This window comes from Symphodus melops (genome assembly GCF_947650265.1).
Source record: "Symphodus melops genome assembly, chromosome: 1".
NCBI lineage: Eukaryota > Metazoa > Chordata > Actinopteri > Labriformes > Labridae > Symphodus > Symphodus melops.
In genome coordinates this window covers 4,962,675-4,989,922 of record NC_136691.1, presented here as the reverse complement: position 1 = coordinate 4,989,922, position 27,248 = coordinate 4,962,675, and the positions used below count along the sequence as shown (strand labels likewise).

Below are 27,248 nucleotides of genomic sequence, written 5' to 3'. Positions count from 1 at the left end.
ATTTCACCATTACTTCTCTTTGGGAACAAAACAAACAATTAGCTTGCGTTAACTTCCCTTTTTCTGTAACTCAGTTGAGCATCATCTCATTCATAGGAACACAGATTTAGAATATGAAAACATCAAATGTGAACTAAAAACAAACGTTTACCTTGCTTGGTTGCTTTCACATTTGGTTCAGTGAAATATCTAAATGAAATATGTAGAGTGTATATTGAGTTTATTTTTATGTCCTTACTGTTTGAAGTAGAAACGCTGGTATTAGAGCCTTCATCATGGAAATGTCTAGAACCTTTCAGGGACCGTCCGCCCTGAAAACTTCCTGAGTCGATTTTTGCCCTCACAGCAGAAGAGTTTCACTGGTTAACCAATATGGCGGAGTTGACACTACAATGCCAGTTTTTGCCTTAGTATCAGCGCTTTGTGTTATTGGATGTATTCACATTGATCGTGTTTAAAGGAACCTGCAAAAAAAGTTTGCAATGGCTTCATCATGTGCACGAAGCTTGCACCAGCTGCGTCGGCCTGAATGCTGAAAACGTTACGAGGAGCTGGCAGGAAGAATTCTGAACAAAGTTGGGATGAAAAAACACGGCTCAGCATGACATTTACGGGAATTTGTAGGAGTTTTTTCATGGGTAGAAACGGCTCCAGCGAGCTGTGAACAGTTACAGTGATCATTTAGAGAAACATGAAGTTGAGAATGTGTGATAGGAGGCTACAGCATAAAAGGATTTGATCATACAGATACACCGAACATGTCCGACTTCATCTTAAATCAATCTTCTTTAAATGGCCTCAGATGTGACGTTACTGATACTGTGTGACGGCTTTGTTGTTTGGGATTGTGTTCCCCTCGGGCTTTGAGGGACAAGTTTTGCTTTTTGCATTTTCACAGGACACAGCAGTTTATGCTGTGTCGTCCATGGATTAGGGGTCATTTAAAGCTGCCTTCTTAATGATGAAAATAAACCCTTTGTACTGGGGTCTTCTTTGTCAAACGTTCTGCAAACTCTCGCACTTTGTGTTGAGGAAATAAATTCAAGAGAGACCAAATGAAATAGATTCTGTTCTCTCCAAACTGATCTTGACTTCTTTCTGTTTCCCTCTTCTCTCCAGCGGACCTTCACAGTGATCGTCGAGGCCTTCGACTGGGACAACGGCACAAAGACCCGTAAGTCTTACACCTTTAACCTCGGTGAAGAAGACCAAGCAGGCGTATAAAGTTGGGATGTAGTTGACGGTTTATTTTCTGTAATATTGTTAAAAGTTTGTTAATGCATAATTACATAAAGGGCCTTTGCTGACATTTCATTGTCAGTATTTTCTATAAGTGAGAGCTTCATTTTGACACAAACATTAATGAGGTGATTCATTGATGACATTTATTTTGATTTCATTTTTTGATTCTTTTTTATTATTATTTTTACCAAACATTAATGATGAATTTAGGAAGATTGCTAACAATCAACAGTAGCTACAGCTAGTTTAATCCCTGAACTCAGACTCTACTTCATCATTCTTACATCATAACTGGATTACATCTCTGCTTACACACCACATGTATTAGTAATTGGCTGAAATCAGGCTGTACTGTAAAGACGCTTCATATAGAGGGTCAGCTTTGGTTCTTCTTAGCTATGCTGGCCCTGGCGGTCAGTTGTGACCAGCTGTTTCCTGTTTTCCTTGCTTATGTCCGCTGTCGGACTCCTGTACAACCCCTCTTTCCCGTCTGAGCAGTAGCTCAGTCTGGGCGGAAGAGGACCCTTTCAGGTCTGTAGTGTCTGAATGTGTAGATGCAGCTTTGATCTGCGGAGGCATATTTCACGAGTCTATACAATACCTCTCTGTGCATTCAAACGTGTACATGAGTGCATGTATACCATGGTCCACTCCGGCCTGTCCAGTCTAAGCTCGTTCCTCATTTATGTGAGGTCATTACATCCTGTTTTGTCCATAGCATCAAACGCACTTCCACTTAAGAATGCAGACAATGGAGAAGAAATAGATTTTGACATCACCGCTCTTTGATTAGACTGTTAACATACCCTGTGAAGCCTCCGTTTCTGCACATTGTGTACATTTACAGTAATTAGATCGGATCTTTCTAGTGGCTGCTGGAGAATCCGTCTGATTGATTTTTCTTCCACGTTGTAGCTCTTGAGTCTCAGCCGGGTAGTTTAAACGCAGCCACACAGATCCTGTAGTGTAGAAGGAATCTGATAAGATTTAAGATAAGAGCAGCTCCTGCAAGTTAGATTCCTTCTCTGTTCAAAAGGCACACGCTCTGCCGTATGGTAACACACATCATCTGACTGGATCTTCAATGTCATGGGTTCAAGAAAACCAAAATGTCAGGAACAAACACTCCTTTCAGCCTCTGGTGAAAGATCACAAGGGGAGTCTGCACGTAGACTGAAAACTCTGAGGACGCAGTGAGGGGAATAAAGAACAGATTTAAGACTTGGGGAAGATAGGAAGGCATGGCATTAAGTTGTGTTCACAAATAATGTTACACCTGGCAGATGGATCAATCCATAAATGTGTTGAAATCAGTTGTTTTGTTTTTAATTTTCTGTTGGGGGGGAAAAAAAAAGTCAAATGTTCTCTAAATGAAATGCTAAACGACCTTGTTGATGACCTTGTCAAGCAAACATTCGGTGTCTTGGTTTAACAAGGTTTTGGGTTTAAGATGAGTATAGTTTCAGAGGATACGTAAGATTTATGTTGACATTCTGACGAACCAGTTATGACTTGGAAAGGTCCAATTGGACACATTCAAAGACGCAAAAAATAAAATAATAATACTTGAAGTTGGGATGTTGCAAAGATTAAGTGAACAGCAGTTTGGAAAAGCTTAGCTTGGTACATACAAGCTATTGACTTATTGTTGTTAGCCTTTAAATTCAGATGAAATGTAGCATGGCCAAGAGTTGGGGCCATTTTATGACCTCATTGTTTAGCTTTTTTAGTTTTTAGAAAAGAAGGACAACATTAGCATAAGCCTTACTTCCTGCTTTTCTCCATCCAATCATCTTTCACGACTGAGCCATGGAGCTCACCGAACTTTATAAGTGTTTTATCCAGTAGCAATGACCACGCTCAACCAACGATTTCCTCTGGTCAAACTCAAAGACAAAACAGGAATCTGCATGCTCCGATCCTGTCCTGGTGCTTTGTTAAAAAACGTGTTTCTGAGTCTGGTTTTTAAACTTTTAAGAGATTTTGAACTATTTTTCTCTAGCGCCAAAAACACTTTGTTTAATAACCACTTTAAAAACTGCAGGATCGACGTTTCAGGTAAAGCTGGTCATGTTTCAATCAGAGGGATGGTGGTTTGATCCGTTATAAGGACAAAACCCCTGGATAAGTCAAAGAGTCCTTGGAAAAACATTGAGCCACTAATTACTGGCCACTGGCATGTGAATATGTGGTAATATGATTAGTGAATACTGAAGAGCTCTTTACATAGCATCCTGTGCCATCAGTGTGTGTAAGTGCTGCAAATGGGTGAATTTAACGTACAGGAGTGGAAAAGATATTGAGTGATTAGAAGTGCAGTAAGCACAGTTAACTCACATTTTGGTAAAATATTTGATTCCTCCCATTATTCCCAGTTATCTCTCTAGCTGCCCTCAAGGTTTTCTGTTTAGCTTGGTTAGTTAGCATGAATAAAAGACAGATAATCTTCTCTTGTGAGACCATTGGAACACTATATGCATATATAGTCGACACATCGAACCCTGTCAGACGGTGTGTCTTGTTCTTCGGCCTGACTCAGCAGCATCCTCTTGTCTGGTCCTACGTAAGAGCCCTCCAGTGACTGAGTCTGTCAGTGAGATGTTTCACCTCCAGCGTCACGTCCTCCGCTGAGCCACTCATCCCTTCCCCCCCCCCGTGTCCTCAGGAAAGGCGGCCGGCTGTTTTCCTTGTGTTTATCGAGCAGGAAGTGGAGTGGACTGGGCGGCCCGGCTCACTGTTTAGACACCGATGCAGCAGAGCCCGACTCGGGCCCGGAGCCCATTGTTCTCTATCTGGCAACGGCCGGGGGTTATTTCTGTTATTGTTGCCTAATTCTGTTAGACATTGTGTCAGTCCCCAGCAGAGGAAGGTGTGTGTGTGTATGTGTGTGTGTGTGTGTGTGTGTGTGTGTGTGTGTGTGTGTGTGTGTCCTGCTTGCTCACTTCAACATGTCCATAGTGCATTGCAGCCCAAAGCCATGGAGGAAAGGAAATCACAGACCCCCTATTTCCACAGAGATTGTTTGCCAGCTTCGATCCCACTGTGATAAAGATTGCTTTCTTTCTGGAGGCCGGCGCTGCTGCGAGCGCCTACCAAGGAAGAAACAATGTTTAATGACAGTGTTGGCGTGCTGGAGGCTAAACGGTAGCAACGTCCCGACGTGACGGTGCACATGCCGAGAGCTCCGAGAGGCTCTGCTAATGTGTGCTATCTCCAGAAAATGGATCAATTTGCAAAGCAATGAATATCAATTGCTTACTTAAAATTCTGTACTTTGCACACGCACACAGTTTGGTATCAAAGCGTCTGCCTGCTGAATATGAATGAACTTCTTTTTCTTCTGAAGGAGTGACTTTTGTCCAATGTCAATGTTCCATTTGAGTAAATGTTATACTCTACACAAATACAGGGCCTTTCAAGGGGTTTCAGAGAGGAGACATAAGGCTAAATGTTAACTCTCAGAGCTATATTTTTCAACTTTAAAGTCTTTAGCCAGGGTGCTAACACGCCCAGATCTTGGATTAATGACTCATAATTTGCAGCCGACAAAAGAGTGATAGAATAAGAGAGCAGTGTCAGATTGCAGAAATACCTTCAACATGTATCTTTACAGAAACATTGCCGACGTCTTTGTGCAATGTTGAAGAGGTGAAAAAGCTCCAGCAAAACTAGATGCATTCAGACCCTCTAAACAAAGGAAGGCTCGTCTGAGGACGTCTGCTAGAAAGACTCGGTGAAAGACTCTTTATTGTAAAACGTTCTTCTTAGCATTTTGACTTACTTTAAACTTTCTGCTGACGTGCTTGAATTTCTCTGTCGTGAACGTTACGTGAAATCATTCATGCCGCTCTAAAACAGAAGTTGTGTTCATGTTCGCAGTTCTCTCTGTCTCAATAAATGTGAAGCTTTTGTTTTGCCTGATTTGCCTTTTATCTGTTCTTTCCCAGATGAACAGGAGCTGCTGATCGAGCGCGGCACTCACACAGGTATGATCAACCCCGGGGACCCCTGGCAGAACATCCTGTATGACGGGCCGGTGGCTCGCCTCATCTATCGCATAAGAGTCCGCTGTTATGAAAACTACTACGGCAACAAGTGCAATAAGCTGTGTGTCCCTCGTGACGACTACTTCGGTCACAATCGCTGTGACGCTTCAGGAACCCCGGTGTGCCTGGATGGCTGGATGGGCACAGAATGCAAGACAGGTGAGCTGCAAACATCTCTGAGGGAATCCTAGACTTGGTATCTATGGTGACAGAAAACAATCTTCATGATTTTTTTTCTGTTTTGTTCAGAATAAATCCACCAAGCCAAACGCACGCTTGAAGCTTGAAGGTTGAAGGTTGAAGCTGTACAAATCTGTACAAATCAGCTGTACAAATCTGTACAAATCAGCTGTACAAATCAATGTCAACTTTCTTTCGAGAGCTACCAAAATGAATGGAGATAACTTCAAACATCATTGTGACGATGTAAAATAAATTTTTTTTTAACTGTTTTTACAACAAAAAAAGATGTAAAGATCTCATTACATTTGAGTTCATTAAATATCAGGACTTATCCATACTTTATAATGAGGTGCCGTTATGCAGGGACTATTTGCTATCTATTTAAAACCTTACTAAAAGCTGAGATGGAATAAAGAATCATGCATTACACCTGTTCTGTTGTCGCTAGAAGTACAATCATACATATATTTAGCACGTGTTACTAAATGCATACAAACCTGTTTACAAAGATACATCCACACAGTCATTTATATAGAACAGTCAGGCATACATATACATACACAAGCATCCTATCCAGACACAAACTGTGCACATGATTTAAAAATAACAAAGATACAACTTAGAGGCAACTTGAGAATGCATGACATGCTAATGCTCATGCTAACATGTAGCAATGTGGGTGGTGGCAGAGGTTGGGGGGGGCCTCAATAAATCACCCAACTGACCTTACAAGACGAAGGGTGAAAAGAGAAGGGGGAGAGGAGAGGAGCTGCTTTTTAAAAGCGCGCAGGCTATAAAGTTGTCCCGTTCTTAAAACCCCGCTCGGGGTGCCATGAATTCTCACGTCTTGTTAGCTTGTTAGCTTGATTACAAACAAACGAGCTGCTTCTTGTCGCCCCGCTCCGATTCGTTTCCTCCTTTTCGTCTTATCTCACTCCTGCTTTCTGGCCCAGTTTGAAGAGCTTCATAAGAAATGTAATGACACTCGTCTCCCTATGGAATCGTCTCTTATAAGGTTTCTCTTTGTCTTGTTTTTTTCTCAGCGATCTGCAAGCAAGGCTGCAGCCAGTTACATGGCGTCTGCTCTGTCCCCGGGGAATGCAAGTAAGACGAGCAGGAATATATTGTCTGTGTCATATTCAGGTTGTTTTTTTTTACAGGGTTTCTACTGCTAATACAGATTTTTCTGTTTCAAATGTTTCAGAATCACAACATATCAAAATGAACTTTTGTCACTGTACTAAGGTCAAATCTGTCAGGATTTTTATGTGATTATACCCAAATGAACAGTTCTGACTCTTTTTGACCTGCAAAGACGAGATCAACTGAAAAGTGACAAATATATTCATGTGAAGGTTAAGCAGAATTGAAACTGATGCACAGAACGCATGATGAGCACAATGGTCTTGTAGGTACAGATAACCTGAGGTGCAACACGGGGAGTTTTTGTCACAAAAAAAATGATCTCTATGAAAACAAGCGTTTGTAACGGTGTCATAAGAGGGCTTTTCTTTTTGACTGAAAGTATACCAAATAAGATGGTTGCCAACCTCTCTGCTGAAGACTCATTTAAGACTACTCTAAACTACAAGCTCAATGTGTGAAAGACACGAGAAAGGATTGCATTTTGTTGCCAAACGGAGACATCCCCACTTGTTGTGGCCTGTTGTGTTTTTCATCTCAGCCTCTTTCTACCCTCGTGGGCAGCTCTGAAAAAGAAAGGGGAAAAAAACAGAGCAATGCCTTGCCTGCTCTCTCGTATTTTTAGACACCTAAAAAACCTCTGCAGAATACCAAACAATCTCTTTAGCTCGGGCTGAGGGGAAAAGGGAGTCGTTGGTGTGTGAATTTGACCACTGTAAACGTGCTGGGAATGGTCATTTCCCCTCCTTATCCGCATTGCAGTCCTCCTTGAAGGGCAGGGGGGAACTGAATATCTCCCCGTGTTATGTACGTTTCAAGTGGAAATGGATAACGTGACGTCGAGCGGCCCCATCAGTCCACATTTGCAGGATGTTGAAGTTCCTGTCGTCATTGTTAACCCCCCTCTCCCACCTGCCAGATGGATAGAGAGACGCTCATCCTCCCGCTTGCCAGGCTGAACATTTTTGGCTCGGTGCCGAGGAAAAGCGGGGGATGTCCACTTTGAGGAAACTGCCTCACATTTTTACCTGCGTGGATGAGTAGGCTGCATCCTCATTCCTAAGCAGCGAGACAACAGCATGAAGCAACTTATTCCTCCGAAACATCAAGCCCCAGGAAGAGGGACATGAACAGAAGAGCAGCAGCAGCAGATCATCCTGCAGTGGCATGAATTAAAAGATGCCTCGGGTCACGAAACCTGGCGTTTAATCCCTTGCTGTCTCTCCTTTATATTCCCTTTAATTCATCACAGATTAATGGGCCGTGCCCCTCGCTGCCGCCGCCGCCGCCGCCTTTAGAAGAATCACAAAAGCTGCTACGTGCCTGTTGTTAAGCTGCTGATTGAGTTACGGATTCTTTTTATTAGTAGACGTTAGGCTTGTTCGGACACATTTTTTTTGGGGTCCAAGAATCACGTTGGTTAAAGGCACATTTCACCACTCTGAACTGTTCTGTACTAAAACCCAGAAGAATGAACCGCCTGCTGCACCTGTAAGTGGAAGATGAGTGATATGTCAATGCGACCTGCTGATCACATCTTGTAATACCTACAAGCTTAAAAAGCAGTTATCAAGTCTCTGGCCAAAGTTCTTGTTAGTGTTATTGCTACATTGCTGTCAGACCCTCTGACGCTAATCGTATACAGTGAAGGAAACATGACAAGTATTCCCTAATGCCCCCCGCCCCTCCCCTCTCAGTCTCTGACAGAGACAGCGGTGCCGTCTGCAGGACACTCAAAATAACCGCCAATTGACAAGACAGCTGGCGGGACAGTACCGCAGCCCTGGAATAGCCGAGCGCCATCGGCGTGTATACACGCAGCCGTCTCCAGAACCGCCGTGCCACCCTCGTAGTCCTCACCCCCGAGGCTCCAACAGGAGCGCGGGGAGCCGCTCAAAGTATTCTTAACCCCTCCTGCCCTGGAATGTCTCTCCCCGCTAAGATTAGTTGGCAGGAGGCCTGTGGGAAGGTTGACGCGTGATCCAGTGGGAGACGTGTTTCGACCGTCACACAGGTCACATCTGAAAGAAGAGCCTCTTTGTCCTTTTTTGCACCTTTGGCAACTCTTTAGTGCAACAGAAGCCACAACATTTATTTATTTTTTATATACTTTATTAATCCCTGAGGGGGAAATTCAGGTACACACTCTGTTATTGGAGAGACATTCTTCTCACACACACGGGTCTGAATCACACACATGCATTAGCAGGACTGGAAGCGCCCCCCTGAGCTGGTGGGGCTTTGGTGCCTTGCTCAAGGGAACATCGGACAGTCCTCAAGAAGTGATCTGGCACCTCTCCAGCTACCAGACCAACTTCCATATTTTGGTCCGCATCGGCACTCCCAACCCAAGTCCCTCCGGACTGAGCTGCTATCGACTACTATGTCTTTATTTGTTCGGCACCAATTCACAACAGATGTTATCTCAAGACAAAAGGCAGATCTGGATGGTACTCTAGATCTGCTGAAGTAACAATGAGGGATTCTTGAGGAAGCAGGTAGAGGGGTTAGCCGACTGTAATAATTCATGTCATGTTCTGGCGTCTCCCTCTGACAGGTGTAACTACGGCTGGCAGGGTCAGTTCTGTGACGAGTGTAGTCTGTATCCCGGCTGTGTCCACGGGACCTGCGGCGCGCCATGGCAGTGTATATGCGAGAGGAACTGGGGAGGTCTGCTGTGTGATAAAGGTAAGGAAACACTTTCTTTTTTTTTTTGTCTGTATCAGTTCATCAGCTCCCACACATGACGCTGGTAGAATGTCTGATCTCATCCTGCACGCCCCCTCAAGCTACAGCTGAATCTAATGAGGAACAAGTGAGGCAGAGATGCAAAAGTAACGACTTTTGTGGAAGAGCCTTAACTCAACCCTCAACTACTCAACACTGCAACACTGTTATTGTTTTGACCAGAGAAGGTAGGTGGTTTTAAGGCTCCCCCACAGTAGGAGTAGGAGAGAGGTTAGACCGCAGAAAAGTTTCAAGACTGACGCAGAGCTGGCTAAACACTGAAGCTTCAGTGTCCACGACTCGGCAGCAAGCACATCGACTCCAGGAAGGACGGGGCGAGGGGAGACGGCTCTCTCCAATGTTTTAAGTTAGGAGTGCAGTACCCATTTCAAATACTCTAGCTAGAGTTACGTATTGCTCTTTTAAATAAGGAAAAAAAATTTAATCGTTTTTGGCGGTTAAAACAAAAATGTTAACTCGGTAGCTTGCAAGAATGTCCTTTTATTCTATGTTTCCGTGTCAGTGTGTAACTTCTGTGGTAAAATGTCAAAGAAACGCCAAATCAGATGACGTGATTGGATATATCATCTTTCAGTTAGTGTTTGTTTAAATCATTGATTATATTTGCATATATATACAGATAAAACTAGAGATGGGAGAGATTTGATCATTTATCGGTATCGGGTTCGAAATTGGTGTAATTTAGATATCTGAATAGACTGACGGTGTCGATCAACATCACAGGTCAAGAAGGATATTTGGGCACTTTAACCATTCTCAGCTCGCACAGTCTCACTTTGAAGACGTTCCGACTGAACTGGATGAAGTGTCCATACATCGTCTCCCTGACGACGTTCACACGAGATGGAGCAGCTCCTTCTATGTGATCAAAAGTTCAATTCTTCCACTTCAGTTTGAAGGGTTTAGTTTGAAAACCTGAGAGTTGTTGCCGCTTCCTGTTTGTACGCAAAGCCAGCCAATACGATGGGGGTTTACTACAGCTTTGTGTAGACGTGCACATAACACCAACAATAACACAATTAGTTATGATAATATAAATATCAGAATCATCATATGTGAATCAGATCGGATCAAATAAAAAGTGGAACAGAGTTAGAAATCAAACGAGGTCTGGGTTCTCTGCTCTTTCTCCTTGGCTCTCTGCGAGTGGAGAACCGCAGCTGGGTAGCTTTACTTCCTGTGAGATCTGAGCAGCAGCAGAGACACTCGATCCCCTCTCGTCTCTTCGTCACTGCGGGCTCTTCAGGGGATGAGAACGAGTCCTAAGATCCCAGGTGGAGACAGATCCCCTGCTCTTTTATTTACCAGCCTGTGGGCCGAGCTGGCCTTTGGCCTGAGGACGGTGTGCAGGGATCACATGGGTCTATTTGAGTTTAGAAGTCTTAATATGTGCTGACGACTTGAGAAATTCTACATGGAGAGGGAGCTGCAGAGGCAAACTAAAGCGTGATTGTGTGTAATGCAGAGAAAACAGGAAGTCATGATTTGCTGTTTCTCTGTGTCGTATTTGTGAATGTGGTCTGAAAGTGGGGAAATATTTCTCACTTAATTAAAGTTTTTGCGCCTTTGAATGTCCATCTGCCTCCAGATCTGAATTACTGCGGCCGTCACCAACCTTGTGTCAACGGAGGAACCTGCATGAACACGGAGCCGGACGAGTACGCCTGCGTCTGCCCACACGGGTACTCCGGCGTGAACTGTGAGATGGGTAAGAGAACGTATTTATTTATTTCCTGTTTATCTGTATACGGAGTCCAGTTTTCAGATCAGGTTGAATAGCTCAAAATGTTTATAGACAGGAGAGTAGTCGGGTAAGGAAGCCACACAAGGATCAATGCCCAATTTTTAAAAGAACAATGTAGCCAATTGCAGGTTCTGATACTGATTTTAGTAATTTTCTGTGTTTGTTTTTCAAAGAGGTCTGAGAGTCTCTCCTCTTAAGATGTCTCTGTATCATGTCTTACAAACAGCATGGCCCCGATCATTCCCAGAGACGGTGTAAGACTCTCAAGCTGCTGACATTTAGTTTTATTTATTTTTATTTTTTTCACTTTTGACCACAAACGCATGGCGTATTCTACTCCAATATAAAACTTTTTTCTGTATCCACAGGCAAAAAGTCAGTTCTTTAAAGTTGCTTTTTTAAAGACGGAAATGTTGCCAATTAATGTATTTGCAGGGTAGACAGTGTGCAGGATTTCACCATGAAGTTGTTTTTGATGGATGCATCCAACACACCTGTTTTTTAATTTTTTATTTTGAATCCTGTAGTATACAAAACTTTTTTTAAATGGTGCTTTTGGGCCTTTTGGCTTTCTTTGATAGGACAGCTGAAGACAGACAGGAAATGTTGGGAGGTGGTAGTTGGGGATGACATGCAGGAAAGGGCCCAGTTGCATTTGAATTTATGGTCATTGTTGTCATGACTGTAGTGTCTGTACATTGGGCCCCGCCACATATCGGCTAAGCTATCCACTCACTATCCACTCATATGGTTTGTTGAATAAAACATTGAATTTGAAATATAATTGATAGAAAATGCCAGTTTTGTAATGCTGGACTACTTTTTATGTATGAAATAATTGAAGATCGAACGCCAAACAGAAACCATAAATATTATCTGAATCTACAAACCGAGAAGTTGGGCGCCTTTTCATTTTACATATCCTCCTCCACCAGCCGAGCACGCCTGTGTTTCCGACCCGTGTGCCAACGGTGGGACGTGTCACGAAGTCCCCACCGGCTTCATGTGCCAGTGTCCGACGGGCTGGGAGGGTCCCACCTGTGCTAACAGTGAGTCACATCCTTTTCATGTTAAATCAGATAAAAAAACAAAGAAAGACGCGAGCAGCGTGAGAGTGGGTTTGTGTGTTTTTCTCAGACTTGGACGAGTGTGCCTCGAGTCCCTGTGCTCGGGGAGGAACCTGCATTGACCTGGAGGACGGTTTCGAGTGCGTGTGTCCTCCAGAGTGGGAGGGAAAAACCTGCCAGATAGGTGAGACACAACATATTGCCAGTTATTTTTGAACACTATATTCAAAGACGCGTTTTATAAAACAGAGAAAAAAACGCATTTCTATCAAGAACAAACAACTGCTTCAGAGAGAGGGAGAGAAAAGAAACGATTTCAAGACACGCACATATAAACTATACAAAAAAAGGTACCGTAGTAATCACCTGAGGGGATGCATCTTCATAGTAACTGTCAAGATATAGAGTTTTAAAATGGCTCCTGTTTTGGACGTTTTGTTCATAGATCCAGTGAGGATGCATCAGATTGTTTTCCAGATGAATGTTCTGCATGTCATCTTGTGACGAGACACACAACTACACCACCAAACAATGAAAACCTATTTAAGGGGAAAAGTGCAGCTGGAAAGATGGACTTGTCATAAACTAAAGTAGACGCTCTATGCCGTAGAGAGCCGATCATATTTTTGGGATTCAACTTTGCGACAAGCAACCTGAGCCCCGTGGCCAGACTGCAGGCTGTCAATATCCTGGACGAGCTGGCAGCTGCACAGCTGCCTTTTTCTCCTCAATGACTTTATGAGCCACTCGTGTGTCTATATCCGGCTGTTTGTTTGTCGCTCGCCGTGGCATTCGTTTCCATATCGCTACCGTGCCGACAAGCGGACGTGACCAACGTGAAGCCAGGAAATGGATTACGAGCAGTAAACAAAGATGGGTTGTGTGTGCGTGCGATTGCGTGTGTAAGTGTGTGTTGGAAGGGTTGAAGGTAGGAAAGAGATCCCAGGGGTTCAGTTTCATCTAACCAGCTCAGAGCTCAGCTTACAGGCAGCCACTGGCCTCCTGTCTTACCTGGCGATTGTGTCCATGTGTGTGTGTGCAGTGTACAGTTTCAGAAACGGGACAGGTGTGTGACTCCCTGCAGACTTTTCCCCCCTTAATTTCGTGCTCAAACATCGGCTACAACCAGGGCTGTCGGCATGAACTAGTTGATAGTGATTATGGTCGGAAATTAAAAAAAAAAGAAAAAAAAATCCAGATTAATTGCATCCTTTTTTTGTCCCTTTGATCCACCGCTGATAAGCCTCCTCAGTGTCTCCCTGCAGTCACAGTGATGGAAAAAGATCAATACTGCTGCATCTTTGAGTGTCTCGTTTTCACTTTGTAATCTCCACCTTATCACATCAAGCACTTCACTTTTTCATTTTCCTTTCAGTTGTTTACTTGTGAAGTAAAGGAATGTCAAATATTTGATTAAACATGCGATGAATTGTGATTCACGATTGAAATTAAGCAATTTAAAATGTGTAATCGTTCGCCAGCCGGTGTTTCAACCTTTAGCTTCTTTGATAGTTCCAGTTCATGCATTTTTGTGTTTGCTTGGCTTCAAAGGTTTAATTCTGGTCTCTCTTCTGTCTGTGTTCTCCTCTTGGTTGATTTTAAATGTCGGACTTGGTGTCTTTCTTCATCCTGCCTTTACAGATGCAAATGAGTGTGCAGGGAAGCCCTGTGTGAACGCAAAATCTTGCAAAAATTTGATTGGCGGCTATCACTGCAACTGTTTTCTGGGATGGTCCGGACAAAACTGTGACATCAGTTAGTATTTCTCCCTTCTGAAAAAACTCAAACAAAAACAGTCCTGTCCTTCTGCTGACGCCCTCTTCTTCTGGCTCATTTAAAAAAATAAAATAAAAAAAAGCCTCCTCTCACTTCCTGGACACTGAACATAGACGTAGATTTTCACTCACTTTCCCACATGTGGTAACCCGTTTCTTTCTGGTGTTGGCAAAGTGAAGCTCCCACTCTTGTTCATCATGACTGAACTTGCATGCCCTGTTCCTTCATCTGGATCCAATGCATGCAGGTTACCATCTCCAAAAGTCACTGCCTTGACTTCACTAGTTTCTTTTTCCAAGCTTTGACTTAATCTGTGCACATCCTGTTTGCTCGACTGAACCTGATGATGATGAATACAACAAGAAATGAGTATCTATGTGAACGCCTCGAATGGTTGATTTTAACGTCTTCTTCCTCTTCAGAAATCAACGGCTGCCAGGGTCGGTGCAAGAATGGGGCAACATGCAAGGTATAAATGTTTTAGCTTTTTTTTTTTGTTACCATGACAACACAGTAGATGGTTAAGTCTGGTTGATTCGTCATTCGTTGTTAGAACTGTGCAAGGATTTGTCTCAACACTGAGAAAATAAAAAGTTCTTTTCTTGGTCCAGGAATGGACAACATCATCCTGGACCCAAAACAGGACTTTTCATTTTTTATTTTTGGACTGACTTGTCAAGCACTCAGAGTTTATAGATGATTTTCCATCTAATGAAATATTTTGTTTTGTGTTTGACAGTAAAAGTGTAAATATGTGAAATCTAAAATCCTTTGTTAGTCATCCATGGATTTAATCTATTTTCACACATAGCACTTGGACCAAACCAGCAGGTGTACTTGAAGGCCACAGGTCGCTACCCTTGTACTCATCATCTGCCTCGCTTTCTGTTTTTTTTCTTCCCCTCCAGGAGGGCTTGAGGAGCTTCCACTGCCAGTGTCCTCCAGGCTTCGTCGGCACTCACTGTGAGATCCAGAGGAACAAGTGTGAGAGCAAACCGTGCCAGAACGGAGGACAGTGTCACGCAGTGTTGGGCGGTTTTGTGTGCCAGTGCCCGCCAGAGTTCGCCGGACAGCTGTGTGAGGTGAGTCTCGTGTTGCACCTATCACAGCTCTGGATTCTCGTGGCGTTGGATGGTTTTATTAAGAGCCGTTAAATCAAGCAGTGACACCTTACATGAGGGACTTCCTGTACCAAGTGTTTGTTGACACTTTTTTTGGCCAAAGAAAAAACACAGTTGCTGATAGAGAACTACAAACCAATCCTTTCCTGACTACATTTACGCACCGTGCACTAATGGGGTGAGGAGTTTCTGGTGACTTCTCATTTTAACAGTTTGGGAAAAGATACATGTGTGATGTCTTTGGTGATTAGATTCCCGCCCTTTGGAGTCTAGACCCGGGTGGTGATGGAAGAATGAGGAGTGGGTTTCTGAGGCTGGGTCTGAACTCAGCTGAGGTGGAGGGGAGGTGACCGGGGCGGAGGAGGGTCGCAGACTGAAATGACAAACTTGGCTGTTGAAGGGAGAGAGAGAGCAGATGTAAAAATGTGACCGCAGCAGCATGATTGGTTGAGAGAGGCTGTAGCAGAATCTGGTTGGTTTATTACTAAAAGAGTAAACGCCCGTATTGTAGCATCATTAACAGCAACAGCATGTATGCCATGGTGATATGCTGAAAACATGAATTCTTTGATTGACAACTAATTGTACTTTTGAAAATGGACAAACTATTTAGGATCTGCAAGTCAACAGACTGCAGTGAGTACATCACAGAGATCGATGCTGATCATCTTGTAGAGTATATGTGTGTCCTTGCTGCAGGCCTTTCTATTTGAAGTGTGTGTTTGGAGCTAATGTAGGTTAGCCGTGAGGAAACCGACACTCCCCTGCATCTCCTGGGTCCTGAATGGAGGACATTGCTGGTCAGGAGCCAGTCCTGTTTTAGCATCTCTACTATAAATACGAGCCTCTCTGAATGAGGTGACGCTGGCTCTCTGCCAGCATACTACACAGCTTTAAAAGCTTGCTATGGCACGGTGTACATTCCTGCCCCGCTGTGCCAAAACTACGACGCCCCCGACTTCATATTTCGATGATTAGTATCTCCTCTCCAGTCAGAGTCGGATTGTGTAATGGTGATTCGCCCTGAATGATTTCTTTAGAAGAAATAAGGACAACTTGAGTCCCTGCAGAAATGGCACATTTACTCCTTTTAATAAGTCCAAAACTTTGGTCCGAGCAGAAATATTACGACAGCCATACCATGGGGATTACCATCAAACTTTTTGACCTCAATATGTTTGACCTCCCGTAATGATACAGCAGGTTAGCATGTGTCATTTTGAGTAAAGGATCAACGATGTGGTGATGTATTTCAGCTCAGAAAAGGTTTCTGATTCATGGTGAAAAAAAAAACCCCTCATAAGTCATGGTGAGAGTAACTGCTTTGTCATTCTTTAGGTCTGATTTTTGGATTTGGCTCGGTCACATGATGCATTTAATGTGATCCATCAAATGTCTGAAATCTTAAAAACTGCATGTCACTAATCTTCCTCGGAGAGAGAGTGTAAGGGAGGGTTGTGTATTCGGCCCTGACCCGAGTACACTTGACCCCAAAGTCAGCTTCATTTGATCAGTGTGAACACAAACATCTCGGGTGCAATGCCCGAGTCCTCTTGAAGAAGAGGTGGTCTTTGGCGCCCTTCATGTGTACTCGAGTACGCTCAGTGGGAGACGGTGCTCAAACAAGGACGTGGACCGCTATGTGACAAAATTCTGAACTGTTTCTGACGCTTTAGAACCCGGTTCATCGTCTGAGCGAGACTGAAGAGGTAGGAAGAGAGTCGTTGCAAGATGCATTGACGTCGATGAACGAACGCCCCTCTCAAAGTAACCAAAAAACAGAAGAAGCTAAACTAAGCAGCCGTCTTTAATAAAAGATTTTTATTTGTGTTCATAACGTCGTCGACCACGAGTGAAGATGTCTGCCTCTGGATTCCCGTCTTGTTTACGACCCTGAAACAGATCTCCTGCTCTGCGAGCGCCGCACACCGTGAGACTAATGTACCCGAAGATTTACGGAGCCTCCTCTCCTCAGACACGCTCCTCTGACCACACACAGGCGCAAATAGCAAAGAAACGAAACGTATGTGGCCCTGACACTCGGGGTAAAATAAACTGTGACCGCAGACCTCAACTCACACTGCTCTCTGACAACTGACTCCAGTTCTGCACCTTAAATGGCAAACGGGTGCAGCTCAGCGTTTACGCGCAGTCGGCTTCTGTTGACATAAACGGAGAGATTTTTGTCCTCCATGTCTCTATTTCTGCATGAAGAAATGGTAAACGATGTCACGAGGGCCTCTAGAAGGCTTCTCTCTGTTTCACAGCTGAATGACAGACGTTTGTTTCCCATGGTGTATTTGTCCTCGTCTTTGTCTTCTGTCTGATGTCTGCTGATGCTTCTCTCTTGTCAGACCCGTCTTCCGTCTCGGAGGATTCTCTCTAAATTGAGTAAGATGTTAAAGCCAAAGTGACGATTCCCAAGACGAGCTTCGGGAAAGATTCTGAGGCGGATTTTGCTCGTTCACTTACCTCAGACTTTCAGGCAGGGCGGCTGTAGCTTGAATGTCGGGGGTTCGATCCGCAGCTCGTGCAGCGAACACAAGTTGCTCCCACTTCTTCGGCGTGAATGAGTGGATGTGACCTGAGGGTTTGGAGGGAATTTCAATAGTCCATTCACCATGTGGCTCCGCTTGCATCTGAAAGAGTTTTTCTAAGCAGAATAATGTGAACCAAGACGTTTGATAAAGCAGCGTTTGAAAGTCTTCTAAAGTCGGCCCGTAGCCAAAGGTCGGCTCATGTTGCCAGATTTCCTGTCGCCTTCCTCGAGCTCTCACGGGAAGACGCTTAGCCGCTGTCTGACCTGGAGGAGCTCCTCAGAGGTCGCAGAAGACTGTTTCAACTTCTCACCTGGGATAAATAAATGTCAAATAAGTTGGATGATTCAGGGCAACACACGTCCTGCAGAACTAAGGAAGTTATCGTTTGTCACGTGGAACGTTGATGATATATTTAGAAAACCTGATTTTCAGTTGCATTTCCAATCTTGATTTCCTTTCTCGATATTCTCTCAGTCCTAACTGTGATATTTTCTTCTTGCCTCGTCTTTCTAGGTCTCCAGCTGGTCTCCAGCTGATGCTTGTGAGCCAAACCCCTGTGAGAACGGTGCCAAGTGTCACAGCATGGATCAGGACTTCTACTGCGCCTGTCCCGAAGGTTACGAGGGAAAGACGTGCGAGCGGCTCAAAGAGGACTGCCAAAGCAGCCTGTGTCAAGGTGAGTGAACTCCTCGGCTCTGATTTATTCATCTATTGTGGCGAAGAAGAGCAAACAAATCTGAACCCTTTTTTCTTTTTTCTTTTTTTTTTTCCCCCTGCCTCTTGCAGTGATTGACAGCTGCACTGTTCCTATAGCAACCAACGACTCAGCGGGAGTGCGGCACATCTCCTCGAATGTCTGCGGCTCACGGGGACGCTGCATCACCCAACCGGCAGGAAACTTCACCTGCGTGTGTGACCCGGGGTTCAGCGGCATCTACTGTCACGAGAGTGAGTACATTAAGGCAACATTAAACCTTCTCCTTTGTTTAAGTTTTCAAAGTGTGAACTATTCAAACCTTTTCACTGAACGTTTTTCAGATATTAATGACTGTATCAACAACCCGTGTGGAAACGGAGGGACGTGCATCGATGGGATAAATTCCTTTCAGTGTTTCTGTCCCGACGGCTGGGAGGGTCGACTCTGCGACCTCAGTGAGTTCCTCATATTTACTCGTCTTGTCAGACTGTGAAACATTGTACACAGAAAAGTCATGGTTAGAGTAAACCTTCAGTACTCTGTACTCAATGGATCACAGTTTCATAGAGACTGAGTCATGTACATTTTTCAGATGTCAATGAGTGCAGACACAACCCGTGTAAGAACGGCGGGCGCTGCGTCGACCTGGTGAACGACTTCTACTGCGAGTGTGCCGACAACTGGAAGGGCAAGACCTGCCATTCCCGTAAGTTATGTCTGCTCTGTGTTAACGAGTGTGTTTATGTTCAAAGCTTACTGAGGCCCCAGCTCCACATCTTTGTCTGTTTATGTAGACAGCTTGGACTCTGTTTTCTTACTGATGCAGAACTGTGTGTGTGTGTGTGTGTGTGTGTGTGCGTGTTTGACACCTGTGTTTCTCTGTCTCCCTTATCCAGGTGAGAGCCAGTGCGATCCGACCACCTGCAGTAACGGAGGCACCTGCTACGACCACGGCGATGTCTTCCGCTGTGCCTGTCCACCTGGTTGGGGAGGAAACACATGCAACACAGGTGAGACCTGGAGCGCCTCCTAAAGTTTGACATCACAAACCCATGATGTCACTGATGCAAGCCCATTGGCTCCTTGTAGCAACCACAAACTCCCGTCGGACTGACCGTAGCATTCCCAATATGGTAAAAGGGGCGGGACATATCAAGAACAAAGCCAAACGACTGACCAAATACGAGAGAACAGATCGGCCGACCAATCAGATCAGACTTGGCACGTGTGGCACATGAAATAAATATATGAACCTCAAAAAGGGTTTAATTTGGGACCTTTAAGATTTATTGTGCAGCCCTCATCTATATATAAAAGTCCATTAAATATGTAAGAATGGCTTTCATTGGTTCAGTCAATTATTATTATTTGTTTTTAAAATGTAATTGAAGCTTATTAAAGTTTTGTGTTGTCATAATATTACTGTTACTGCCTCTGATGTTCATAAAAGCTGACTTTTAGTGGAAAGTGTCAGATATCAGAAAGAAGAGTTGTAGCTCTGCTTAGTGCTGCAACCAAACCTTTTTCCTATTTGATTTATTGTGTAAATCTGCTGCACAGTATTTCTAATCCTTGACCGATGCTTTCTCTCCTCCCACAGCCAAGAACAGCACATGTGCCTCCAGTCCGTGTTCCAACGGGGGAACCTGTGTGGGCGGAGGAGACACCTTCACCTGCATCTGTAAAGATGGCTGGGAGGGGCTCATCTGCGGACAAAGTACGTTTCTCTACACAGTATGAAAAATTATGTCAGGCCCAGAAATATGATGCATGTTGACCAGTGGGGAGACGATTGTGCGCCCAAAGATTCCCACACTGCCGACATGTTTATTTCCCTTTTATCTAACGGGTTAATTCCTCTGCCCATTGAAAAAACCTTGACTCTCAACAGCAGATGTTTCAGCTCTTGTTGGCCAATACCAATGTTCAACCAGTGCAAAAAAAAAAAGACCTCAACCCTAAACATCTCTTCTTCTTTTTTTTGTCCTTTTCTTCAACAGATATAAACGACTGTAATCCTCATCCATGGTAAGTACTGGTGTCTGCCTCACACACACATTCAACCCTTCCTCCCCGTCTCCCTTTTCTCCCTCGCCCGCACACTTCACGCAGACCTCGGTCTGAGAGTTGGAGGGCTTGCTGAGAGCTGTGGAAGCTGTCCTCAAAGTGGCATCTCTCACAGAAGGACGCTATTGAAAAGAACAGAGAAAGATTGGGAAGTAGGATTTTTTTTTTTTAGGGGGTCCCACCTACCCCAAGATAATTTCAGGTGGGGGATGGAGAGGTGAGGGAGAGGGGGCATTATTGTCCACTCTTCCCATGTGACCTGGGGGGGGGGGGTGAGTTGGGCTTTGAGGAGAGGCACGATGAGAGGCAGGGAGGGGGGGGGGACTGGACACGACTATTAGCATCTGAAAGGTGGAGACTTGTACTGATGACTCCCCCTCTTTAACCACACACACACACACACACACACACACACACACACACAAAGGATGTGTTTTGTTGCAGCTGGAGAGGATGTGGCTCTTGTATAGACTCATTTGATTGTTTTTATTTCTTTCTCTTCGTAGTTATAACGGCGGGATCTGTGTGGACGGAGTCAACTGGTTTCGGTGCGAGTGCGCTCCAGGTTTTGCTGGACCAGACTGCAGGATCAGTAAGTATTTGATAGATAGCTTTTTTTTTTTTTTACCTACACACTCTTTCAGAAGATCACAGATTCATTAAGAAGATACATGGATGGAGCGAAGAAATGCCTAAAAGAAAAATGGGTACAAGACAGAGATGGACACTTAAATGTAAGACCAGGACTCCGCCCTCTCCCTTTTTCTCGGTCCTTTAATGCCCCCGGGGTCAGAGGTGGTCCCTCCTCCACACTCACACAGTCACACAAACGCACTGAAGACAAATTACCCAGTGACCCCGAAATTCTTCTTCTCTGTTCCTTTGTTTGGGCCGGATAGCGTTCACCTTTTCTGTCAGGCTTAAATTTGAGAATTCTCCTCCAGATTGTGTTCATGTGGAATCTGGATGACAATGGTCAAGTTTCTCGAGGATTTAAAGTGAACGGTACAACTGATGTTTGTCGCAGCTCCTCCTAAAAACAACTGTGCAGGTCTGAGTAGGGACGATTCAGTCTTGTTAACTTAGAAATTTAAAGGAAAAAAAGACACAAGAAGTATTCAGAGAAATCGGATTACACTCACTTGTTTTCTCATATTGAGAAACCTGCTCTATAAATAGTTAATGTGGAGCCTTAAAGTGTAATGTATTACTGCTAGATTGTAATAATTTAATTTAATATTAATATAATAATCTAGAATATTGGCAAAAATGATGATAAAAGTGGTCATAGGAGTATTTAACCTGAAGATATTTCGAGCTCTTCTTTAACTCTTCATGACATTAGAACAAGTAATTATGGTAAATAAAACAATATTTTGCAGAGGTAAAAACATTCATTTGACACGTAGGCTTCTGAGCTCTGTTTCCAACCTCGTCTGTGAGGATGTGCAGTAGTTTCTATTACCTAAAGAGCTGGAGGAAAAAAAAAGCCAACCATAGCTTAACTTTTCAAAATAACACAGCAGAGAGCTCAATGAAGGGGTGACTGACTGATGCTAGCATGTTGCATTACAGCAGTCCTACAAAGACGCATTTTGTCTTTCTGGTGTGATTTAAGCCTCTATTTTAAAAACAAGTTGTGTTCCACGGTCTAGTGTCCAATTTTAAATGTGATGCTCGCTTTCCCTTTGCAGACATCAATGAGTGCCAGAGTTCACCCTGTGCCTATGGTGCCACCTGCGTAGACGAGATCAACGGTTTCCGGTGCATCTGTCCGCTGGGTCGAACAGGAGCTCGATGCCAAGACTGTAAATGCACCTCTGTTCTCTTCACATTTATCCTCTGCCTTAAGTCTGCAAATAAAAGCAATACATGGCTAATGTTGTCAAATTGTCGTACTTTGGCTTGTTGATTCAGGACTTTTGATTTAACTTGTTCCTCAATGAATACAGTAACTGTTTAGAACTCCTCACTCAGAAGTTCAACATGTCCTCTTCTCTCTGTCTGGTTGCAGTCGTTGGTATCGGGAAGACTTGTCACTATGCCGGGCTGCAGTTTCCCCACAGCAGCCGCTGGGAGGAAGAGTGCAACAACTGCCATTGCGTCAATGGCAAAGTGGAGTGCACAAAGGTAACATGGTCTGCTCCTCATTTACAAATCAACAGTCTGAAAAGGGAAGTCCAGTTACCTGTAACCAGCCAATGTTTCCATGAAGAAATGTGCTAACAAATCAGATGATTCAAACAAAATAAATGACAAATTTGGAAGTTAATTTAAAAGCACAAATACCAGAGATTGTATAAAACAAACATTAAGATCTGGCTTTTGTAACCTTTTCATGGACTTTTAAAAAAAATTGATTCTAAAGGCAAGTTTATTATTGAATCTATTGATCCCCAATCTGGAGTCTGGGCCAGCTTTGGTTGATACAGTCAACCTAAAATAATTTTAAGCCCTGAAGAAGATGGTGGCACTTATTCCCTGTTATGAGGCAAAATGTATATAATAGACAGTGTAGATGATTATGAAGGTGAACACTTTAACCCTGTGAAACCAGGTGCTGTGTGGTCGTCGCCCCTGCCAGCTCAAATCATCAGGTGAGGATCCGAGACACGAGTCCTGCCCGACTGGAAGGCAGTGTGTGGAGCACAGCTACCTCACCTGCTTCTCTCCCCCATGCCATGAGTGGGGTGTGTGCTCCATGTCCGGACGCTCACTTCCACAAACAGCCACAAAGTGCCAGCCAAACAGCGGGCATTTGGACAACAGCTGTGGCCGGCTGACACTTGTTTTCAACAGAGACAAAGTACCAACAGTGAGTCCCCTCTGTTTTCTTTCTTGGGGGCAGTGGAGCTTTCATTAAGGCAATCTCAGGGTATTTTGTTTTGTTGCTGATAAATGTGTATATGTGCAAAAACAGGGCACAACAGTGGAGAACATCTGCTATGAGCTAAGGTATCTTCCTGATACCAGAAGCTTGGCAAAAAAACACAGCCTCCTCCTGCTCTGTGACCTGTCTCACTCCAATCAGGACGCTGTAGAGGTGGCTATAGTAAGTAAATGATCCAGGCTACTTTAACCTGGTTACTTCAGCACTTTTTTCTCTTCTTTCCTTTTTACTTTAATCCTTCTGTCTTTTACATTTGTTCTTACACCTTTCCAGACACAGCAGTACCATTCGATATGATAGCCTTTAATGTCTGCTTGAGGTTATCTCCAAGAGCTGCACACATTTACCTGCCTCCAGAATAGTAATCATAAGTAAACAACCCACATATAAACAGAGAAGCAAATTCCAATAAAAAAAACCCCCACAAACAACACATTGCAGAACAAATCACCTTTACCAAAAAGAACAGGAATGAAGGTCATTCCTGTTCTTTTATTTATTTTTCCAATTTTGTTTTGGTTTTCAGTCTTTCCAGCCAGAAGATCTACCAGACCACAGTCTGATCCAGCAGGCAGCCAACGCCATAGTGGGCACCTTATCCAAGCGACACAACAGTACCATCATGCTAGCTGTCATTGAGGTCAAAGTTGAGACACAAATCATGTCCCCTTCAGTGGGTGAGTAATAATTAACAAAGGTGTCCCGCAAGGCTTTGTCATGGGCCCCATGCCGTTCTGATTAGTGACCTTTTACTTCTTCAACTGATTTATGTTTCTTGTGATGTCGACAGATTATCTGGTGCCTCTACTGTGTGTGCTCTTCTGCTTGCTCTGCCTCTTCTGCATCATTGTATGTGTTTGGTGGACACGCAAAAGGAGAAAAGAGCGCGAGAGGAATGTACGGTCAGCTGCTGACGCCAACGTGAACAACCAGTGGGAGCCACTTCGGCTCATCGTGGGACGTGAGCAGCAGCAGCAGCAACTGAAAGAGAGCAACAGGGAGGCTGAGCAGGAGCGCAAAAAGCTCATGGGCCCCTCCTGTCGGACGTGTGATGATGGAGAGGAGGAGGAGGAGGAGGAGACGGAAGGCGAACTTGAGCTTGAGGAGGAGTGTGGTGGAGCAGAGGCTGGGAAGCAGCAAGTTTATATGTACTCTGAGACTGCAGTGAAGTCCAGTGAGGGAGTGATCTGTACCCTGCACAGCTCCAGTTCACCACTCAAAGCGCCCCACCGGACCCAAGGCTATAGTCCCAAAGACAACCGCTGGAAAAATGTCCGTGAAGCCTTGACAGGTCAAAAAGACCTCAGAGACCATTGTGTATAAGAAATTTAAACAAAGGACTCCCAATGTGGAAGCGAGAGAAGCTGCTAGGCAGCGACTATTCTAATTTCTGAACTACTTTTGGAAGAAAAACAGGCTTTGTGTTTTAATAAGCCATTCTTTGCTTTGTTTTCATGTTTTTTTCGTCACTGTCACCTGAAATGATTTTGGATCTAGGAGGCCAGAGAAAAGTGAACATCCTTTTTTTTTTTGCTTCTGTTCCTTATTTGTGTACAAAGAAAGCTGAAATTAAACTTTTTTTTTTTTTTTTTCTCTCCCAGGAGGCAAAAGAAGCTCTGCGATTTTTGTTTATGGAATTGTTCCAAAGAGAGGAGAACAACTTGTAAAAAAAAAAAAAAGCTTTTTGGGGTTTACAGATGATTTTCATTTTGTTCAATTATCAGCAGGCTCCTGTTCAGTGTCTGTGAGGGGGGTAGACACACAATAGAGATGGTAAAAGAAGGGTTTTAGAAAGAAAGAAAGGACTGTTGCAGCCACAGTAACAGAGGAAACCCTGCCTTTGCTCTGTCTCTTCCACCTGTGGCCGTCATGCGCCAGCCTTACCAAAACATTTGGCCTGGAGGGGAGAGGGGACAGAAACCCCAGTGCCTACTATGTGGCCTTCCATTTTTTTTCCTGTCTCTCAGTTGTCTTGGCTGAAAGCTCTGTTTGAGGATTTTTTGCAGTATTTGAGTTGGTAGCAAGTGCCTTTCTTAGAGCCGTGTCGAGGCTTCAAGTCGCGCTGCCCAGTTTGACCTCCTTGTTCTCAAATCTCAAAAGGGATATAAGTGTACATTTAGAGAGTTCAATTTCACAGCAACGCCATTCAAGGTATTTGTTCCAAACAGAAATGAATGCTCTGTACATATGTGTAAATACTAAAGGAGTCGCTGTGTATATTTGAAATAAGTAACTTAAAGACAAGTCACACATTTTTATTATTATTATTATTGTTATTATTATTATTATTAATATTATTTTTTATTTTTTTTACAAAGCCATTCCTTTTATTTATGCCAGTCAAGTAGGCACGTTTTATACCACTTCATATCCAGAGTCCCACAGTTAAGAATTTTTACAGCGAGGTATCACCTGTAGAGGAATTTCTGAAGGGTTTATAAATGGTTTGTCAGCGAGGATGCATTTATATTTTTTGCACTACTTTTTTTTTTTTTTTACTCAATACAAAATGGAGATGTCCTTTTGTACTTAAATATTTTCAAATAACTCTCCCCAGGCAGATCAACAAACTTGGCGTTTTCCTTTTATTTATTTGCCCTCACTTTGCACGATGCAACAGGACTATATAATTCTTTTTTCTTTTTTTTTTTCAAGTATTGCAAAATACAACTTCTCGTAGTCCAATCCAACAAAAGTTTTACTGCTAAAATATTTGACCCAAATCAATCCTAATCCCTTTGCACTTCATTTTCTCTATTAAAGGTGAAATATCTGTAGAGAAAACGAAATCTAAAACGTGTTCTTGGTCTTTCCCAATAAACCCGCCATATTAAAGAGAAGTACTTTTAACCTGGGGATTTTTACAGTGGAAGTCAAAACTTTGTCAGGGAAATTATTAAAAAAAAAAACTCCTAAGTGACGTTACAGTATTGATTTGCCTGATAGCTCCAGAAAATGCATACTGTGACATCACAAATAGGCGTGGCCATAATGTAAATGTACTGTTAATTTTCTGCCAATGATTAAAAAAACAAAAAACTAATCTAATTATTTAATCTGGTCTGGCTAATCGTTTGATTCTCTAGTTATATTTAAAATCTTTTCCAATAAAGTAGTGACAGTTTTCTGTTTATTTTGGATTATGTTAAAAAAAAAACAAAAAAAAACTTGAACCGTAGCCTTTGGCAGAAAATGACGCCAAACTATTGACATTATAGCCTTAAGAAGTTCTCAAACCATTTCTAAACCCGTCACAAAGCCCCTTTGTTTCAGGTGCCTTAATGTAGTGCACACTTTGTCTAATCAACAGTCATCTTTTTTATGTTGTTGGTTTGTTTTCACTATTAAGGAAGTAACTCTTTAAAAGTGTGTGTGGTGTTGAGTGGCGTGTTTTATTCGCCTGAGTAAAAAGTGCTCTCCTCGTCTCACTTTGCTATCTCTGAGATTTTCTGGAATAAAACACTCGATGGAGGCTTGAAAAGATAAAACAACAACCATGGCTCTTGGGAGTGTCATGAATGTGGATGTCAGTAGGTCAAATCATGTTTGGTTTCAAGGCTTTAATGAAGGGAACAATATTTGCAGATGTTTTGCTACCATGCAGATGTTTTTTTTTTTGTTTTGTTTTTTTAAGTTACCAACTCGGTTCAAAGTTACCCCTTTTGATATCATGTCATTGTCTCAAATCGCCATCGGATTTTCTGTATATGGGACATCACAAAATAAAGAATTAATGATGCATCACTGCTGGTGTTTAAAGCTGAAATGCATATTGTATACATTTTATTCTTCAAGGGACATTGAGTTAATTTTATACAAAGTGCAAAGGTTTCCATTCTTTTAGTGGATGTTTCATTGTTCCAATTAATCATCCCAGTTATTTATTAAAGCAGTTTTGACACATCTTCATTGCGCTTGTAATATTTGGTTTTCAGTACATGATGTTGGAAAAGCTCTGCCCAATAATCATCTCACAACTGGAGG

The 27,248-nt window shown here is 43.3% G+C and overlaps 1 protein-coding gene across 2 annotated transcripts in view; it reads left to right on the top strand.

Moving 5' to 3' along the window:
* The window catches only part of jag2b (jagged canonical Notch ligand 2b), a 43,427-nt gene extending 16,419 nt beyond the window's left edge, over positions 1 to 27,008 (top strand). The window contains exons 3-26 of one of the 2 annotated variants that reach the window (XM_079368891.1): positions 1,120 to 1,174; positions 5,190 to 5,447; positions 6,515 to 6,575; positions 9,172 to 9,302; positions 10,951 to 11,070; positions 12,042 to 12,155; positions 12,244 to 12,357; positions 13,815 to 13,928; positions 14,372 to 14,418; positions 14,858 to 15,031; positions 18,124 to 18,286; positions 18,397 to 18,558; positions 18,649 to 18,762; positions 18,900 to 19,013; positions 19,204 to 19,317; positions 19,908 to 20,024; positions 20,308 to 20,335; positions 20,881 to 20,966; positions 22,069 to 22,182; positions 22,389 to 22,504; positions 22,932 to 23,189; positions 23,295 to 23,426; positions 23,791 to 23,941; positions 24,055 to 27,008. In XM_079368891.1, the coding sequence (XP_079225017.1) occupies positions 1,120 to 1,174; positions 5,190 to 5,447; positions 6,515 to 6,575; positions 9,172 to 9,302; positions 10,951 to 11,070; positions 12,042 to 12,155; positions 12,244 to 12,357; positions 13,815 to 13,928; positions 14,372 to 14,418; positions 14,858 to 15,031; positions 18,124 to 18,286; positions 18,397 to 18,558; positions 18,649 to 18,762; positions 18,900 to 19,013; positions 19,204 to 19,317; positions 19,908 to 20,024; positions 20,308 to 20,335; positions 20,881 to 20,966; positions 22,069 to 22,182; positions 22,389 to 22,504; positions 22,932 to 23,189; positions 23,295 to 23,426; positions 23,791 to 23,941; positions 24,055 to 24,587 (3,390 nt within the window). In that variant the 3' untranslated portion in view covers positions 24,588 to 27,008. The remainder of the gene's footprint in view (positions 1 to 1,119; positions 1,175 to 5,189; positions 5,448 to 6,514; positions 6,576 to 9,171; positions 9,303 to 10,950; positions 11,071 to 12,041; positions 12,156 to 12,243; positions 12,358 to 13,814; positions 13,929 to 14,371; positions 14,419 to 14,857; positions 15,032 to 18,123; positions 18,287 to 18,396; positions 18,559 to 18,648; positions 18,763 to 18,899; positions 19,014 to 19,203; positions 19,318 to 19,907; positions 20,025 to 20,307; positions 20,336 to 20,880; positions 20,967 to 22,068; positions 22,183 to 22,388; positions 22,505 to 22,931; positions 23,190 to 23,294; positions 23,427 to 23,790; positions 23,942 to 24,054) is intronic. The other variant, XM_079368892.1, reaches the window with a different exon arrangement.
* Positions 27,009 to 27,248: the final 240 nt, after the last annotated feature.